The sequence below is a fragment of the Ovis canadensis genome, chromosome 2 (assembly GCF_042477335.2).
Source record: "Ovis canadensis isolate MfBH-ARS-UI-01 breed Bighorn chromosome 2, ARS-UI_OviCan_v2, whole genome shotgun sequence".
NCBI lineage: Eukaryota > Metazoa > Chordata > Mammalia > Artiodactyla > Bovidae > Ovis > Ovis canadensis.
This window is the reverse complement of record NC_091246.1, coordinates 243,558,088-243,573,647: the sequence shown is the minus strand read 5'-3', so window position 1 is coordinate 243,573,647 and position 15,560 is coordinate 243,558,088. Positions and strand designations below refer to the sequence as shown.

The window sequence follows — 15,560 nt, the reverse complement described above, 5'->3', positions numbered from 1 at the left end:
TGACCTGACCTCTGCAGCCTGGCCTCCTACCCCTGGCCTCATCTCCTGGAGCCCTCCGGTGTCTCCCCTTTCTGTGCGTTTGCTCACACTCTGCCCTCCATGGGACATTTATCTCTGCCTTCACAGGACTCTTAGCTCCTTGTTTGACCTCTGTCCTGGCAGATGTCAAAGTCTGAGCTGGGTGACAGTGAGCTGTAAAGGTGCCCACCATGGCAGGGATGCTGAGTGGCCTGACTTCATATCCCCAGGGCCCAGCCTTGGCCTGAGATGGGTTAGCCTTCAGGTCCAAGGTGGCTGATTTGAGTTCACCTCTTACAGTCCTGACCACCTTGTATAGGCTCTGTTTCTCTCTCTCCCCCACACCACCGGAGACAGACCCAGTGAGAAAAGGGGATGAGAAATTTCATGCGCAGTATGGGCCTTGGGCTGGATCCTAGGGATACAGTGGTGAGCCAGATGGATGGAGTCTCTGCTGTGTTTGGTGCTTACATTTTAGGGAAGGGAGGAGAGGGGATTCATCCTCGAAGTCAGAGAGCAGGAGAGAAGAGAGGGTGGGGCGATGGGGATGAAGGGAGTGGATGAAAGAAGCGGGAGGGATGCAGAGTGAGAAAAAACTAGGGAAAAGAGGAGAGAGAGGCAGAGGGAGCAGGAGGAAGAGGCAAGAACAAAGTGTCAGATTGAAAGGGGGAGAGAGGCGCACACACAGCTGCTCACAGGGAGAGGAGAGAGGATGGAGGCGTGGGCCAAGAGAGACTGTGCTGGGGGCTGGGATGCGTCCCTTCCTGGGTGGGGATGGGGATCTGGAGTTTTGTTTACGACCCCACCAGGACTGATGCAGGAGCTGCCTTCTTCACAGGCTTCTGGCTCCCGCAGATGAATGCGATTCCCTCCAGCGGAGTCCCTGGAGAGCCCTCCTGGAGCAGGGAGCCTCGTGGTTTGGGATCTGAATGAGCTTGTGTTGGCCGGTGGCCAAGCCTGGGAAGAGGCAGCCCTGCGTGGCTTCGGGCACCCTCTTGGCAGCTGCTGGGGCCTTCTCCCCACAGAAGGGAGGCCATAATCCCTCAGCCAGGTCCAGAGGAGTCCAGCTCCCTTTTACCCCTCTGCCCTTCTCTGCCCACCGCCTCCACCCCACCCTTCCCAGCATGCAGCCTGGATCTCTTCCCTGGGGAAGGGACAGGATTGCCTTTCTCCAGGTTTGAAATCAAGAGAAATTGTATCCCAGGAATTTAGATTCAGGCGAGTGGGGGCCTGAAGGAAAGTTAGAGTCCTTTCATTCAACCTCTGTTCTGTGAGTTCGTTCAGCTTGCAGACCTGTGCTGGCGACACAGTGGAGCCCCAAGGAGCCCCACAGGCTGGTGGGGAGAGTGATACACACTTTACTAATGATCCAGGTTCCAGGAGAGACACCCAGAGAGGGATGCAGGGGTCGGGGTGGGGGTGGGTTCAGAAGAGGTGGACTTTGAGGGCCTGTCATGTGCCAGACTCTTGACTCCTGAGATGACTGTCATAGTCCCTGCCTCCCAGGACAGCTCAGTATGTGGGAAAAGACATGGACCAACGTGAGCTTGGACGGAGGTCATTAGGGGTGACGCGAGGAGCAATAAAGGGTTTTGGCAAAGTCAGATTTGTGTGTTTTTTGCTGCTCCTAGCCTTTCCTTTGGGAAAGGGATGCAGGGAAATGGAGGGACTTATCCCATGATTCAGAACTGGGACCAGAACTCAGGCCCCCTGACTCCGCATGAAGTCCTTTGTTTCTGCCTCCTCCTCTGTGCCCACCTGACCCTGGTCCTCCCCTGCATTCTCAGCTCCTGCCTCTTCCCCCTCTCTTTCCAGGCTCCTACTTGGTGGTCAACGCTTCCCAGCATGCTCCAGGGCAGCGGGCCCATGTCATCTTCCAGAGCCTGAGCGAGAACGACACCCACTGTGTGCAGTTCAGCTACTTCCTGTACAGCCGGGATGGGCACAGCCCGGGCACCTTGGGCATTTATGTGCGTGTCAATGGGGGTCCCCTGGGCAGTGCTGTCTGGAATATGACTGGATCCCACGGCCGTCAGTGGCACCAGGCTGAACTGGCTGTCAGCACCTTCTGGCCTAATGAATATCAGGTGGGCTGGGTTCAGTCTGCGGTGAGTCTGATTGGGAGTGTGGGTAGAGAGGAGTGTCAGTGTGAGGTCAGGGTAAGCAAGTGGCCAAGGTTGGAGTTATTCGGTGTTCAGCATCAGGAGTCCGTCTGTGCTCAAGGTTGGTGGCCAGTCTGTGGTTCTCCAGTAACGGTTCAGTCTGGGTTCAGCATCAGAGGTCATTGTTAACAGTGATAGTTTGTGGCTGGGGAAGGGGTGAGTTGGAATAGTGCTGACTTGGAAACCCTGTCTTGGCTGCCAAGTTTTGCGACTTGAAAGTAACATCCATCTGGGTTGGATGGAACCTCTGGCCTTGACCTTGTTAGCTCTGTGTGCTGACACCCTCTGCTACAACCAGCTGGCTTGGTATGGAGGGTAATTGTGAGCTGGGACTGACCTCTGCTTGTTGGGGAGGATGGGGCTGGAGCAGAGCTTGAAAGGGGGCTCTTGTGGGCAGGGCTGGAGAAATGTCAGATGACAGGGACCCTCCTGCCTCCCCCAGGTGCTGTTTGAGGCCCTTGTCTCCCCAGACCGCAGGGGCTACATGGGCCTAGATGACATCCTGCTTCTCAGCTACCCCTGCGGTGAGTCCTGGCCCCCTGGGGCGCAAGGTGAGGGGTGCGGGCGGCCGCGGCTCCTGCTGACAGTGGGGAGCTGGCCCAGCTCACGCCAGGGCTCTATTCCGGCAGCAAAGGCCCCGCATTTCTCCCGCCTGGGGGACGTGGAGGTCAACGCGGGCCAGAACGCCTCGTTCCAGTGCATGGCGGCAGGCCGAGCAGCGGAGGCCGAGCGTTTCCTTCTGCAGGTGAGCGGGGGTCGGGGGTGCCCGGGGTGTGTGTGTGTTGGGGGGAACTTGGCCAGCTTCTTAAGAAAAGTTCAAGCTCCTTGCGGAGGGCTGAGGCCTTCTGTCCTTCTCCAGCACCCAAACACACGCGTCCTGGTTCATCCTAGGCTCTCTGCCCTCTTGAGTGCCCAGTTCTTCCGGCATAAGAGCGCGGCTCCAGGTTCCGCCGCCCCCCCCCCCCCCCGCCCATCCCCCGTCCCCAACCACACCCCGCCACCAAGGCAGAGCGACCACATTCCCGTAATCGGCCCCACACCTTCTTGGGGCAGGGCTGGTTCCAGGAATCCCACACGTCCCTGGGTAGTTTCGGGATGGCGAAATGGGGCCGGGAGTTTACCACTCCGCTTGCTCGGGTCAGACCGAGATCTGGACCCTTCTTCCCCGGCTCCCCTGACCCACTGGCCCCTCTCCCGGCTCAGCGACAGAGCGGGGCCCTGGTGCCCGCGGCCGGCGTGCGGCACATCAGTCACCGGCGCTTCCTGGCCACCTTCCCCCTGGTCGCCGTGAGCCGCGAGGATCAGGACCTGTACCGCTGCGTGTCCCAGGCCCCGCGTGGAGCGGGCGTCTCCAACTTCGCAGAGCTGATCGTAAAGGGTGAGCGAGCAGTCGGCCACCGAGGGGCGGGGCGGGCTAAGGCGGGTGGGCGTGGCTTCTACTGGGGGGCGGAGTCTCATCGATGGGGCGTGGCCCGTGGACCGCCAGGGAAGGCCGCGTCCGACTCCTGGTGTGCTCTGACCTCCCTGGCGGGGCTCGAGGAGGGGGCGTCATTTCCTGGGAGATCCAGCCCTAATTGAAGGTCAGGGTGGGGAGGAGGTCCCTCTGAGAGGTGGGCCCGCGTGGGGACTGGGTCAAGGTGTGACCTGGGCGAGGCGGGATCGGGCTGTGGGCCTCCCAGGGTTGACCCTAACTGACAAGCGGTCAGCCCTTAGAGGCAGGACTTCGGGATCTGGAAGGGAGTGAGGGAGAAGGTGTAGGCTGAGAGGTGAGGGGCAAGGTCGGTTTTTGGAGTTCGGCGTCTCTTAGGGCCTGGGGATTTAGTGAGGGGAGGCAGTCTAGTCGAGGACTTGGGGGGCTGCATGAGGAGCCTGGGGTAGGGGTGAGGGACCAGGATGGCTCTAGGGGGTTTGGGTGTTGCAGGATGAGGAGCTGGGAGCCAGGGATTCATAGCGGCATCCGTCTGGCTCCGTCTTTCCCCCATCTCCTTGCAGAGCCCCCTACCCCCATTGCACCCCCGCAGCTGCTGCGCGCCGGTCCCACCTACCTCATCATTCAGCTCAACACCAACTCCATCATCGGCGACGGGCCGATCGTGCGAAAGGAGATTGAGTACCGCATGGCGCGCGGCCCGTGGGCCGAGGTGCACGCCGTCAGCCTGCAGACCTACAAGCTGTGGCACCTCGACCCCGACACGGAGTACGAGATCAGCGTGCTGCTCACGCGCCCGGGTGACGGTGGCACCGGCCGTCCGGGGCCGCCCCTCGTCAGCCGCACCAAGTGTGCAGGTGGGTGCTTCCTGGCTTCATTGCCTCCTCCGGATACTCAGGTGTGGACTTAGGGCATCCGAGGGGTGAAGGGCACATTCTAAACGGTAGTATGGCCTCCTTCTGTGCTTCTCAAACTTTCTGAACCATTATGATTTTTGCTCCATCCCAGTTATGGTAAAGAAAAGGATGATAGCTAACACTTTACTCTGAAGGACACGTGTGTGTGTCATATTTAAAACTCAGAACAACCCCATGATCTAGGTACTCTTGTCTTACCCATTTTACAGATGAGGTGTAAAATCTGTAACCTCTGTACAGATGATCATGAATAGAGATGTTAAGTGACTGGCTCAAAGTCACACAGCTAGTAAGTAGCAGAACAGTAAGGGATTAGAACTCTTGACTGGCTGGCTTCAGGATCTGTGTTCTTAATTCTACACTGTATCATCTAGGTAAAATAAACAACTAAACAGCATAAAATAAAAGCATGTTATTAAATTCTAGCTGGATTCTCTCATCTGGGCATTTAAGCCTGAGGTCTGCTTTTTCTTATTTAAAAGGGTACAGCATCTGTTATGAGCGATGGCACACCTGCACCAGAGGAGACTTTTTTGTTTAATCAAAAGAGAGACTGAGAACAGAACGATTTTCTTACTCTGTGATTTCAGCATTTTTGTGGTTGTTGTTGAATTTTTATTGCCATATAAAAGATTCATATGTGGTTATAGGGAAAAATACAAGAGATTTTCCTTTTCACTTTACCCTGTTTCCTGAAATGGTAACATTTTGCAAAACTGTGGTGTAATATTCCTCTCAAGATACTGACATTGACAAAATCCATAGATCTTATTCAGACTTACCCAGTTTCATTTGTCCTCATTTGTGTGTATGTGTGTATATTTAGTTCTATATAGTTTATTCTGGTGTTGGTTTGTGTATCTACCACCACAGTCAAAAGATACTGAACAATTCAATCAGCTTAAGGATCCTTTGATTTGCCCTTTTGTATCATTGCCGTCCCTCCACCCCTACCCCGTGGGAACTGCTAATCTGTTCTTCATTTCTAAAACATGTTATATAGCTGATAAAATCATAGATTGTATATACAGTATATAACCTTTTTTGTTTTTGTTTGGTTCAGTTCACTTCAGCTCAGTTCGGTCGCTCAGTCGTGTCTGACTCTGCGACCCCATGAATCGCAGCACACCAGGCCTCCCTGTCCATCACCAACTCCCAGAGTTCATGCAAACTCATGTCCATTGAGTGAGTGATGCCATCCAGCCATCTCATTCTCTGTCGGCCCCTTCTCCTCCTGCCCCCAATCCCTCCCAGCATCAGGGACTTTTCCAACGAGTCAACTCTTCGCATGATATTTATTCACTTTATTTACATGTATTTATTTCTGTTTGGCTGCACTGGGTCTTCATTGTTGCACTCGGTCTTTCTCTAATTGGTGCAAGCAGGGGATAATCTGTTTGCTGTGCGAGGGTTTCTCACGGCGGTGGTGTCTCTTGTGGCAAACAGGCTCTAGAGCACAGGCTCAGCAGTTGTGGTAAATGGGCTTAGTTGCCCAGCAGAATGTGGGATCTTCCCAGACAAGGGATCAAACCCATGTCTCCTGTATTGGAAGTCAGATTCTTAATCACCAGACTTCCAGAGATGTCCCAGTATATAATCTTTTGAATTGCCTTTTTAATTTGGTAATAGCTTTATTGAGATATAACCACATCTCATGCAATTTGCTCATGAGAGTGTATAATTCAGTGGTTTTTAGTATATTCACAGAGTTGTGCAACCATCACCACAATAAATTTTAGAACATTTCCCCCTCTCTCAAAGGAAGCCTTGTATCCTTTAGCAGTCCACCCCTCCCCTCATGTCCCGTTAATACTTCCAGCCCTAGACAGCCACTAATTTATTTTTTGTCTCTATAGAGATTTGCCTCTCTGGACATTTTGTATATGATGGAATCATATAATATGTAGTCTTTTGTGACTGGCTTCTTTCTCATAGCATACTTTTTCAAGGTTTATTCATGTTGTGGCATGCTTTAGTACTTTTTATTGTTGAATAATATTCTATTGTATAGACATACCATAATTTACTTATACATTTATCAGTCGGAAGGCATCTGCATTGTTTATACTTTTTGGTTATTATTGCTATGAGTATTAATGTAGAGATTTTTGTATGGAAATATGTTTTAATTTCTCCTGAGGGTATAGCATGTACATATGATATGGTAATTATGTTTAACCATTTAGGAACCTGCTGGATTGCTTTCCAAAGCAGCCATTCCACTTTACATTCTCATCAGCTGTGTATGGGAGTTCCAGTATCTCTACATATCCACTAACACTCATTATTATCTGTCTTCTGATTATAACCCTCCTGGTGGATATGAAGTAGTGTCTCATTGTGGTTTTGCACGTCTCTGATGGTTAATAAATATCAAACAAGTTGCATGTTCTTATTGGCCATTTGTATGCCTTCTCTGTATAAATGTCTATTCAGATCCTTTACTCATTTTTAAATTGGGTTTTAATCTTTTAATTATTGAGTTGTAAAAGTTCTTTATATATTCCAGATACTAGACCCTTATCAGATATATTTGCAAATATTTTCTTCCATTCTGTGAGTTGTCTTTTAACTTTCTTGATGGTGTCCTTTGAAGCACAAAGATTTTTAATTTTAATGAGGCTCAATTTATCTACTTTTTCTTTTGTTATTTGGACTTTTGATGTCACATCTAGAAAACGTTTGCCTAGTCCAAAGTAAGGAAGATTTACTTTTATTTTTTTCTAAGAGTTTTATAGTTTTAGCTCTTACATTTAGCTCTTTGACACACTTTGAGTTAATTTTTGGATTTGGGGCGAGGTAGGAGTCCAGTCTCATTCTTTTGCTTGTGGGTGTCCAGTTGTCCCAGCACCATTTATGAAAAAGACTATTCTTTTCTCATTGGATTGTCTCGGCAGTGAGATTGACTCTTCTGGTCAGTGTAGTTCCCTGGGGATTCATCCAAGTTGTATAAATCAATCGTTCATTCTGTTTTAATGCTGAGTAATATCCCATGGTGTGGCTAGACCAGAGTTTGTTTAACCATTCATCTGTTGAATGACACCTGAACCGGTCCCAGTTTTTGGCTGTTACAAGTAAAGCTGCCATGAACATTCATGTACGAGTTTTTGCATGAACATAATTTTTCATTTTTTTCTGGGCTAAATGCCTAAGGATACAAATGATGGATCATATGGTAATTGCATATTTATTGCAGTTTTATTGAAAACTGCCTGAGTTGGTTGTATTGTTTTACATTCTCATCAGCAATATATGAGTGATCCAGTTTTCCACATCCTTGCCAACATTTAGTGTTGTCATTATTATTGTTATTTTTTAAAATTTTAGCCATTCTGAGAGATATGTAGTAATATCCTATCCTGGTCTTAATTTGCCTTTCTTTAATGCCTAGTGACATTAATGGGCTTCCTGTGGCTCACCTGGTAAAGAATCTGCCTGCAATGTGGGAGACCTGGGTTTGATCCCTGGGTTGGGAAGATGCCTCTGGAGAAGGGAAAGGCTACCCACTCCAGTATTCTGGCCTAGAGAATTCCATGGACTATATAGTCGATGCAAAGAGTCGGACACGATTGAGCAACTTTCACTTTCCATGCCTAGTGATGCTGAACATCTTTTCATGTGCTGTTTGCCATCTGTATATCCTCTTCATGAATTATTCATGTCTTTGCCCATTTTCTAATTGGATTATTCATTTTTTATTGTTGAGCTTTGAGAATTCTTTACACATTCTAGATACTAGTCCTTTTTTGGGTATATAGTTTGTAAATATTTCCCCCTGGATTTTAGCTTGTCTTTTTTCTCCTCTTCACCTGGGCTTTCATGGAATAATCATTTTAAATTTTTACGAGGGCCAGTTTATCAAAAATTCCTTTTATGAACTATGCTTTTAGTGTCAAATTTAAGAACTCCTTGCATTGCCCTAGATTCCGAAGATTTCCTCCTATTCTTTTTTTTTAAATAAAAGTGTTATAGTTTTACAAATAAGTCCATGATCCATTTTGAGTTAACTTTTAGATAAGCTACAGAATTTGGTTGAGGTTTATTTTTTTGCCAGTGAATATTCTTGTGTTTTTAAGAGCTGATCTGAGAACCATCTAAAATACAGTTTAATGCCACACTTGGAGAGGCCCTTGGGTAGTTGGTAAGAGTATTCTAGGGGAGATTACCTTCTAGCTGAAGGACCTGTGTCAGATTAACCTCTCCAAGCTTTAGTCCTGTTGTTTTATAAAAGGGGATAATAGTAATGTTTACAGGGTAAATGTGAAGACTCAACACATGTTTATTGAGTGCCTATTACTTGTCAGATACTGTTTAGTTGCTAAGGATATAAGACTGTGACCAAGATAGACAAAGGCCACTAGTGTATGAGTTCCTCATGCCGGAACTGCACGGAACTCACATTCTGGTGGGTAGTTGTTGTTCAGTCACTAAGTTGTGTCTGCCTCATTGCGACCTCATGGGCTGCAGCACACCAGGCTTCCCTGTCTTTCACTGTCTCCCAAAGTTTGCTCAAACTCATGTCCATTGAGTCGATGATGCCATCCAACCATCTCATTCTCTGTCACCCCCTTCTCCTCCTGCCTTCAGTCTTTCCCAGCATCAGGGTCTTTTCCAGTGAATAGGCTCTTTGCATCAGGTGGCCAAAGTATTGGAGCTTCTGCTTCAGCATCAGTCCTTCAAATGAATATTCAGGGTTGATTTCCTTTAGGATGGACTGGTTGGATCTCCTTGCAGTCCAAGGGACTCTCAAGAGTCTTCTCCAACACCGCAGTTGGAAGGCATCAATTCTTCGGTGCTCAGCCTTCTTTATGGTCCAACTCTCACATCCATATATGACTACTGGAAAAACCATAGCTTTGACTAGATGGACCTTTGTCGGCAAAATGATGTCTCTTCTTTTTAATATGCTGTCTAGGTTTGTCATAACTTTTCTTCCAAGGAGCAAGCGTCTTTGAATTTCATGGCTGCAGTCACCATCCTCAGTGATTTTGGAGCCCAAGAAAATAAAGTTTGTCACTGGTCCCATCACTTTATGGCAAATAGATGAGGGAGCCTAGCAGGCTGCCGTCTATGGGGTCGCACAGAGTCGGACACAACTGACGTGACTTAGCAGCAGCAGCAGCAGCAGCAGCAGCAGCAGCAGCAGCAGCAGCAGCAGCAGCAGCAGCAGCAGCAGATGGGACCGGATGCCATGATCTTAGGTTTTTGAATGCTGAGTTTTAAGCCAGCTTTTTCATTCTCCTCTTTCACCCTCATCAAGAGGCTCTTTAGTTCCTCTTCACTTTCTGAAATTAGGGTGAAGTCATCTGCATATCTGAGGTTGTTGATATTTCTCCCAGCAATCTTGATTCCAGCTTGTGATTCATTCAGCCTGACATTTTGCATGATGTACTCTGCATATAAGTTAAATAAACAGGGTGACAATAGATAGCTTTGATGTACTCCTTTCCCAATTTGGAACCAGCCTGTTGTTCCATGTCCAGTTCTAACTGTTGTTTCTTGACTTGCATACAGGTTTCTCAAGAGGCAGGTAAGATGGTCTGGTATCCCATCTTTATAAGAATTTTCCAGTTTGTTATGATTTACACAGTCAAAGACTTTAGCATAGTCAATGAAGCAGATGTTTTTCTGGAATTCTCTTGCTTTTTCAGTGATCCACTGGAAGTTGGCAGTTTGATCTCTGGTTCCTCTGCCTTTTATAAATCCAACTTGTACATCTGGAAATTCCTAGTTTCGTACTGAGAGCTAGCATGGATGATTTTGAGCATTACCTTGCTAACATGTGAAATGGATACAATTGTGAGGTACTTTAAACATTCTTTGGCATTGCCTTTCTTTGGGATTGGACTGAAAACTGACCTTTTCCAGTCCTGTGGCCACTGCTGAGTTTTCCAGATTTGCTGGCATATTAAGTGCAGCACTTTCACAGTATCATCTTTTCAGATTTTCAGTAGCTCTACTGGAATTCTATCATTTCCACTAACTTTGATCATAGTAATGCTTCCTAAGACCCACTTGACTTCACGCTCCAGGATGTCTGGGTCTAGGTCAGTGACCCCACCTTTGTGGTTATCCACGTCAAGACCTTTATCGTACAGTTCTTCTGTGTATTCTTGCCACCTCTCAATCTCTTCTGCTTCTGTTAGGTCCTTACCATTTCTCTCCTTTATTGTGCCCATCTTTGCAAAAGTATTCCCTTGGTATCTCTTAATTTTCTTAAAGATATCTCTAGTCTTTCCTATTCCATTGTTTCCCTCTATTTCCTTGCATTGATCATTGATCTTATGTCTCCTTGCTATTCTTTGGAACTCTGCATTCAGTTGGGTATACATCTTTTCCTTTCTCCTTTGCCTTTCACTTCCCTTCTTTTGGCAGGTATTTGTTTAGTCATCCTTAGACAGCCATTTTGTCTTCTTGTATTCCTTTGTCTTTCTGGCAGGAGGAAGTAGTAAACAAGTGAAATATATAGATTGTCGGTTGATGATCAGGGTTGTGAAGACCGTAGCAGGAAGGGGGATGGGGTGTGAGGTTCGGAGAACTGTTATTTCAAAAAGGCTCAGGGACTGTTTTACCGAGAAGGTGACATTTGAGCAGAGACCTGAAGGAGGTAAGGGAGAGAGCCATACACAGGAAGCTAGAGGAATTGCTGGGGGAAGGGGCATTCTAGGCCGACCTAATAGCAGGGAGTTCTGTAGTATGCTTGGCATATGTGAGGAGCAGCAAGGAGACCAGTATAACTGTGGCCCAGTGACTGAGGGGAGCTGGCGGGAGAGGAGATCAAAGTCATACTGGGGATATGGGACCCAGAGCCATTTTACTCTGGGTGGGCTGGGGGACCATTGCAGGTTTGGAGAGCAGGAGTGACATCACCTCCTATGTTTACAAGGATCACTTTTGTCCTTTTGTGGAGAACAGACTCTAGGAGGGTGAAGGGATCAGAGGAGAGACCAGTGAGGAAGCTGCTGCAACAAGTCAGCTGGGAAATGGTGGAGGCTGGGAGCTGGGAGGAAGTGGTGGTGGTGGGGAAAGTGGTTAGATTCTGGGTTTGTTTTGAAGGTAGAGCTAACTGCATTTGTTGATGGATTGGATATGCAGTGAGAGAGTGAAATGGAAGTCAAGGATGGCTCCAAGGCGTTTTGCTTGAGCAGCCGAAAGAATGGAGTTATCATTTACTGCAAGGGAGCAGACTGCGGAAGGAGCAGGTGTGACGGGGTGCCATAGATCAGGAGTTCTGTGTTGGAAATGTTGACTTTGAGATGCCTATTAGACGTTCAAGTGGAGATATCCATCAGGCGGATGGATTTACGAGTGTGGGGTTTAGGGAAGAGGTTTGGGCTGCAGATATAAATTTGAAAGTCGTCAGTATAGACATGGTGTAGATGATATTTAAAGCCATGAGACCGGATGAGATCTTTTATGCTGGTGGTTCTTAGTGGGGGTGATTTTGTCTCCCAGGAGTCATCTGCAGTGTCTGGTTGTCACAACTAGGGGTGGGGTGCTAATGGCATCTTAGGGATAGAGGAAGCCAGAGAAGGTAATAAATATCCAATGGTGTATAAGCAGCCTCTTCAACAAAAAATTATCTCATCTGAGATGTCAGTAATGCCAAGGTTGAGAACCCCTGATTTAGTCCTTAGATTTTAGGGAATAAGTGTAGATGGAAAAGAGAGGAGCAATGAAGCCTGAATTGTGCAGCCCTCTGGTTTTGGATTAAAGGCAGGTGATTACATGTAAATGTATTAAATGTCTGTGAAGCCTAGTGCCTAACACACAGTGAACACTCAGTGAATGACAACTATTATTGTTATGGTGTTTTTAACTCTTCAAAGCCAGTTCTGGTCAGGTACTTGGTATGAAAGAAATCAGAGCCTGGGGTCCACAGAGAGTCTCTCTTTCACTCCTGTTAGTGTGCAGATGAGGGGATGGAAGCCCAGAGATGGGAAGGACTTGCCTGTGACTATACAGTAAGTTAAGAACCCAAGTTTCATGGTGACAGCTGTTGACCATTCTCGTTTTACAGATGAGAAAAGTGAAATTTTGAGAGTTAGTCACTGGCCCACATTGACACAGTGAGTCCATAACAGAGTCAGCACCAAGGTTTGACTGTCCTGACTTCCAGTCTCGTGTTGGAAACCACCACCACCACCTTACTACCAGTAATAGCTGCATTGCTGCCATCATGGGCTGAGTACCCACTCTGTGCCAGGCACTGCTAAACACTTTACATGGCCTGGCTTGGATGGAAGCTGTGTAAATTAGCAGGGACCAGGCAGATAGGATCCAAACAACTCAGCCTGCTCCTCTTAATCACGTTTCTCTTCGTTTGCATCGCCGCCCCCTCTTTGCTTAGGCGTCTTGACCCATAGTTTTGCTGTTGGCCAGCTGTGTTGTCATCTCTTTGGGCTCCATGAAACTCCCCTCCCACAGTATTATTTACTGTAAAAACAATAATATAACGCCAGTAGAGGCATTTAAAAGAAATTACTCTAAATCTCACCATCCTAGCCCAACAGCTGTTTTAGTTTTCTTGCCTCCTGCAAATCTCTGCCCATATGCCTACAGTACGCATTTCACACCCTTGTCATTGGGATGTGGAAAGTGTTCTGCACTCTACTTCCTTTTCTTGGTGTTGTTACTTGTGTTATGTTGTTTATAATTGTGTTTATTGGCTGTAGGAGTCCACTGAGTGTCTCCATATGGCTGGGCTATTTGCCTTTAGATTTTTATTATTGTGAATAATACTGTATCAAAAAACTTAGTGCTGATCATACTATATTCCCTCCTTGAATTATTTCTTTCATGTAAGTAGTCAGAGGTGGTTTAAGGAAGGGCTTTGACGTATATTGCTTTAAAAAGTGGTTGTACTAATTTATACTGCTGCTATAAAGGGTGCTGCTATATATAAAGGTATATCTTATCCTTGTTGTTGTTCAGTCGCTAAGTCATGTGTGACTCTGAGACCCCATGAACTGAAGCATTCCAGGTTTCTCTGTCCTCCAATATGTCTCAGAGTTTGTTCAAACTCATGTCCATTGAGTTGATGATGCCCATCCAACCATCTCATCCTCTGTCGTCCCCTTCTCCTCTTGCTCTCAATCTTTCCCAGCATCAGGGTCTTTTCCAATGAGCTGGCCCTTTGCATCAGGTTGGCCAAAGTATTGGAGCTTCAGCTTCAGCATCAGTCCTTCCAATGAATATTCAGGGTTGATTTCCTTTAGGATTGACTGGTTTGATCTCCTTGCTGTCCAAGGGACCTCAGGAGTCTTCTCTAGCACCACAGTTCAAAAGCATCAATTCTTTGGCACTCAGCCTTCTTTATGGTCCAATTCTCACATCCGTACATGACTACTGGGAAAACCATAGCTTTGACTATATGGACTTTTGTCAGCAAAGTGATGTCTATGCTTTTTAATACACTGTCTAGGTTTGTCATAGTTTTTCTTCCAAGGAGCAAGCATCTTTTATTTTCGTGGCTGCAGTCACCGTATCTCACTATTACCATGCACATATTAATTAATTCCTATGAATTAGACTCACACCATCTCATGTAACTCTCACACTGCTCTTCAAAGTAGGTGTTATTATATTTCCATTTTTTAGTCAAAGAACTTAATGTTCAAAGGGAGTTAAATCACTTGCCTGAAGTCACAGAACTAATGAAATGTGGAGATAGGATTTGAACTCTGTAGTACCCAACCCCACTCCAAAGCCCCTTCCTCAAGCAACAGTTAATATTTCAGGGTTATTGAGTGCTCCTTAGCATCATTAAAATCAATGCATTGGGGGCTAACTTAACAGATGTTAACTGTTAGCCTTCTTGTGTTAAAAAAAAAAGTGCATTTAGACCTTTGACCTCCGAGTGGCCTACAGCCTGTGGAATTCAGAGGGTTGGGGCTTTGAGGCCCCCAGGTTCTGTTTTGCCAGTGTGTGCTGGCAGCTGAAGAGTGTGTGTCTGGGTGCCAGATGGTTTTTGGAAACACAGAGAGACTCATGAATTCACACCCCTCAATCAACATATCAGCCTGTAGTCAACAAACTATTTGAGCCTCTGGATCTGCCCAAATTTGTTCAGGGTGGGGAGAGAAAGAAAAGTGCGCTTTCTTCTCAGAGACCCTCTGTCTAGCAAGGGGGGAGGGGGCTAGCATAGCTGTTGGAGAATGAGATACTTAAGCATGAGGGTGAAAGTTTCAATCTTCAAGTTAGGCGTTACCATTTTGTGCCCTGAAAACTGTGTTTTTTTTTTTTCTTTTGGCCGTGAGGAATCTTAGTTCCCCGACCAAGGATCAAACCTGTACCCCCTGCATTGGAAGTGTGGCGTCGTAACCAGTGGAACGCCAGGGAGGTCCCCTGACAAAACGGTTTGAAAAAAAACCTGAGTAGGTTGCCAGTATTTAAAAATCTGGAGATTTCACACAAACAATTGGAATCTCTGGCTTCATAAATAGGAAGATCTGGCAACACAGCCCGGAACTGAGTGGCAGCTGCTCCTTTTGGATGAGACACTTACTGTCTCGTTGGTCATAGTCCCAGCCCAGCCTGTGTCACCGGTTTGCAGTTGATGTTTCGTGTCCTTGTCTGAACGCTGCAGGAAGGTGAAGGAAGCAGTGTGCTTCCGCCAAACCTGGAAGGATGGTAAAGGATGTGGAGGTGGGGAGGATGTGAGCAGAGCTTCAGGGAACCGAGATCCTCTCTCACTAGTGCAAGTAAATCCATGGTACTTGGCGTTAGTAGACATAGACACAGACAGAGCCACAGACACAGACATAGACACCTTGGGACAGGACACATTGGGCAGCCAGGACCAGAGCCGCAAAGTCTCAGGAAATAAAGCAAAGACCTCTGAACAAGATGGCAGAGTGACTGCAGAGTGAACACACACAAAACTCACCCATTCCTTTCTAAACAGATAAGAACAATGAGTTAAAACAAAACTATATAGAAAAACATTAGGAACATCTCCATGGTCCAGGAACAGCAGAAAAAAGACAAGTGTGGTAAGTGGGCTTGCAGTTATCAGCCCTCAAGATGCAGTGA

The 15,560-nt window shown here is 47.1% G+C and overlaps 1 protein-coding gene across 3 annotated transcripts in view; it reads left to right on the top strand.

The window, feature by feature from the left end:
- The window catches only part of PTPRU (protein tyrosine phosphatase receptor type U), an 87,315-nt gene that overhangs the window by 19,123 nt on the left and 52,632 nt on the right, over window positions 1–15,560 (top strand). For all 3 annotated transcript variants that reach the window (XM_069578783.1, XM_069578782.1, XM_069578781.1), the window contains exons 3-7: window positions 1,834–2,105; window positions 2,623–2,704; window positions 2,810–2,925; window positions 3,384–3,558; window positions 4,173–4,466. In XM_069578783.1, coding sequence (XP_069434884.1) covers window positions 1,834–2,105; window positions 2,623–2,704; window positions 2,810–2,925; window positions 3,384–3,558; window positions 4,173–4,466 — 939 coding nt within the window. The remainder of the gene's footprint in view (window positions 1–1,833; window positions 2,106–2,622; window positions 2,705–2,809; window positions 2,926–3,383; window positions 3,559–4,172; window positions 4,467–15,560) is intronic.